This window comes from Phaethon lepturus, unplaced genomic scaffold, assembly GCF_000687285.1.
Source record: "Phaethon lepturus isolate BGI_N335 unplaced genomic scaffold, ASM68728v1 scaffold40987, whole genome shotgun sequence".
Lineage (NCBI taxonomy): Eukaryota > Metazoa > Chordata > Aves > Phaethontiformes > Phaethontidae > Phaethon > Phaethon lepturus.
In genome coordinates this window covers 1,560-4,244 of record NW_010550519.1, presented here as the reverse complement: position 1 = coordinate 4,244, position 2,685 = coordinate 1,560, and the positions used below count along the sequence as shown (strand labels likewise).

Below are 2,685 nucleotides of genomic sequence, written 5' to 3'. Positions count from 1 at the left end.
CTTCAGTGAGCTGCAGTTATGGAAAACAAGTGAAAGTTTGCTCAAATAATTGTAGCAAGTACTTAAGCAGGCTACGTGCTTTGTCAGTAGTATTTTAGGTAAAGCAACCCATTATTGTGGTGCATCAATACAGCAACCCTTTCCATCGCTCCTTTGTGATGCACTGAGTCAGACTTTTTTGCATCATTAGCACTGACAACACAATAAACGCAGCGCTCTGATCTTCAGCAGAACAGTAAAAACACAGACCACAACAGTCAATTAATTTTGAAGAATTTTAATACAAACTTAATATAAACTATTTCAGTCCCTCTTAACATGTAAGACACTGACTCAAAATACTTTTATACCTTTTTTTCAAGTATTGCACAATGTAGGTACAAAATTAATATTTACGATTACATTTTCTTCCATAATATATAGCAAAAATCTTTAAACTTTTAACAGAAAATACAATTTGTGTTTCTTTTGAAAAAAGCAAATATTTCGTACATTTTAATTCCACCACTAAGGAATATTCTGTACACAACTTTTTATTTTTTTTTTTTAGAATTGATGTCTTTAAGATGGATATCTTACAATTTCAGTAAAAAAAATACAACATGAAGCTGCTGCAGCTGTCACAGATCACTGTAGTAAAAAGATATAAATGCAATACCATGTTGTAGAAACAATATATATACTCTGATATTTTACAAACTTTGTACTAAATTAAATTATACAATTAGAAAAAGACCAATAAACCCACCTATTAGTGCCAATTTTTTAATATATATACATATATGTCTGTGTACATATATATATACACACATGAAAAAAATTAGCCACGTCCTTGCTATATCTTAAATACTGTAAGAGGCCATATTTTGAGAGTATATTTTTGTAATGTACAGTCAGTATAAAATAATTTTGTGCTTGGTTGGCAAATGAAAAAATGATGCATGTTGTATTTATCTAACCAAGCTTGAATGTATTCATACTACAAGCCTTAAAAAAAATCTCAAGAGGTGGAAAAAAAGATACACCCTTGGGTACGTGCATTTTAACTTGTACAATAGTATTTACTTGTATTTCACTTTCGTTTTATTTTTAGTTAGCCATAACTGGCTGGAATTGCTGGTTAGAATACTGCATGTTGTTTAAACTAAAATTCAAGCCATCCACAAAAGACTTCTCATTTAGACCTCCATAGGCTGCAAACATGTCAAAGGCATTACTGTACTGGAGAGGACTGAGGTTAAGGGGGCTGTCACCGGGAAAGATGCTACTGGAACTACCTTGACCCTGCATGTTGGGGAAAATGAACTCCTTTGCATTAGGAGAAAGGGCAGAAGTCTTCTGCTGCTGCTGCTGTTGCTGCTGCTGCTGACTGCCTAAGCCAAGGCCGTAGAGAGAGTGCATGGAGGAGGAAAGGGCTTTCTGCTTCAACAGGTCATTGACATTCAAGCCAAGGTTGGTGGGAGAGGTGCGGGCGACCTTGTTGCTACGGCCGCTATTCTTCATTTTGGTCGAGCCAAACTTGGTGGCAGCAAATGTGGCAGTGGTGAAGGTTAAAGGCTGAGTGGAGCGGGGCATGAAAGTTGGGCTCACAGCAGCAGAGTGACCAAAGGGAGGAGAAGGAGAACTAGACACTGAAGATGCTGGGTCACTAATTGGCATGAACACCTGGGCCTCTGGGTTAAAGCTGTTCTTGATTTCCTTATCCAACTCACATCCATTTTCATTATCATCCACATAAAGCACTTTCACTGGTCCCTTTTCACCGATTTGGTATGAAACCTCAAATGGGTCAATCCAAACACTAAGATCCTGAGGCAAGTTGCCACGAACATCATCAATGTCCAAACCACTCTCTTTGGATGCTTGTTCTATGACCGGGTCCACTTTCTCCCCTATATGTATACATCTAAACCCTGATCCTTTGTATGGCTTTTCTGGATACCAGTGCCCTTCATACTTCTTCTTAAGAAGTCTTTCAAGCTCTTCACCAAAAATGTTGACACGTCGTCTGGGAAGCTTATTGTACAAATAGGAAATAATAAAATTGAGTGCTACTTGGATTTCAAGCTGCATAGCTGCTATGCCACAAAGTTATAAGTCTGTTTCAAAACCCGAAGAAGAAAGTGTTCAAGATGCCACAGGGAAACAAAATTTCATTCAAAGTGCTGATTCTAGTTGATTATTATCCTTCACCTTGAGTGCTCTTGTTCCTTTAAGAAAAAACAAAAGCAAACACATCCAAATAAGGAAAGCGTAAGCTCAAGCTGCAAGGCCTATTCTTTTAGCTTCACCGCCTGCACAAAATAGGTTATTTTTTTGAAGTCAAAAAACATGCATCAAACTATTTATGCTCATGCCTGCGGAAGGTGAGGATGGCAACTACATTCAGTATGACTTACAAAGAATACTGCAGAAGATGCACTAGGCATGTGTTTACTTATACAGCATGGGGCATTTCAAAATCACATGAGCTTGCCATTGAGTTATTCACAAAGCAGTAAGGATAATTTTTAAGACATCACAGAACTGCCAGGCCTGTCAAGGGTTCACTTACCAACCCGTATTTGGATGATTTATAGTACTCAGCTGCAAAATTTAGCACCAGACTATTAGTTTAGCTTGAAAGGTCTTAGTCCAAGGGTCATTTATCACTTTAAAGTTTGCAAACATATTGGTTGCACTGTA

At 37.6% G+C, this 2,685-nt stretch overlaps 1 protein-coding gene across 1 annotated transcript; it reads right to left on the bottom strand.

The window, feature by feature from the left end:
• Positions 1-261: 261 nt before the first annotated feature.
• Positions 262-2,286, bottom strand: TOB1 (transducer of ERBB2, 1). The gene has a single exon (XM_010290580.1). The coding sequence runs from the start codon at positions 2,071-2,073 to the stop codon at positions 1,090-1,092; it is 984 nt and encodes a 327-aa protein (XP_010288882.1). The 5' UTR covers positions 2,074-2,286; the 3' UTR covers positions 262-1,089.
• Between the last annotated feature and the right edge of the window lie 399 nt (positions 2,287-2,685).

Bases quoted from the DNA above. Each gene is read 5' to 3' on its own strand.
- TOB1 (XM_010290580.1), bottom strand. From the start codon at position 2,073: ATGCAGCTTGAAATCCAAGTAGCACTCAATTTTATTATTTCCTATTTG.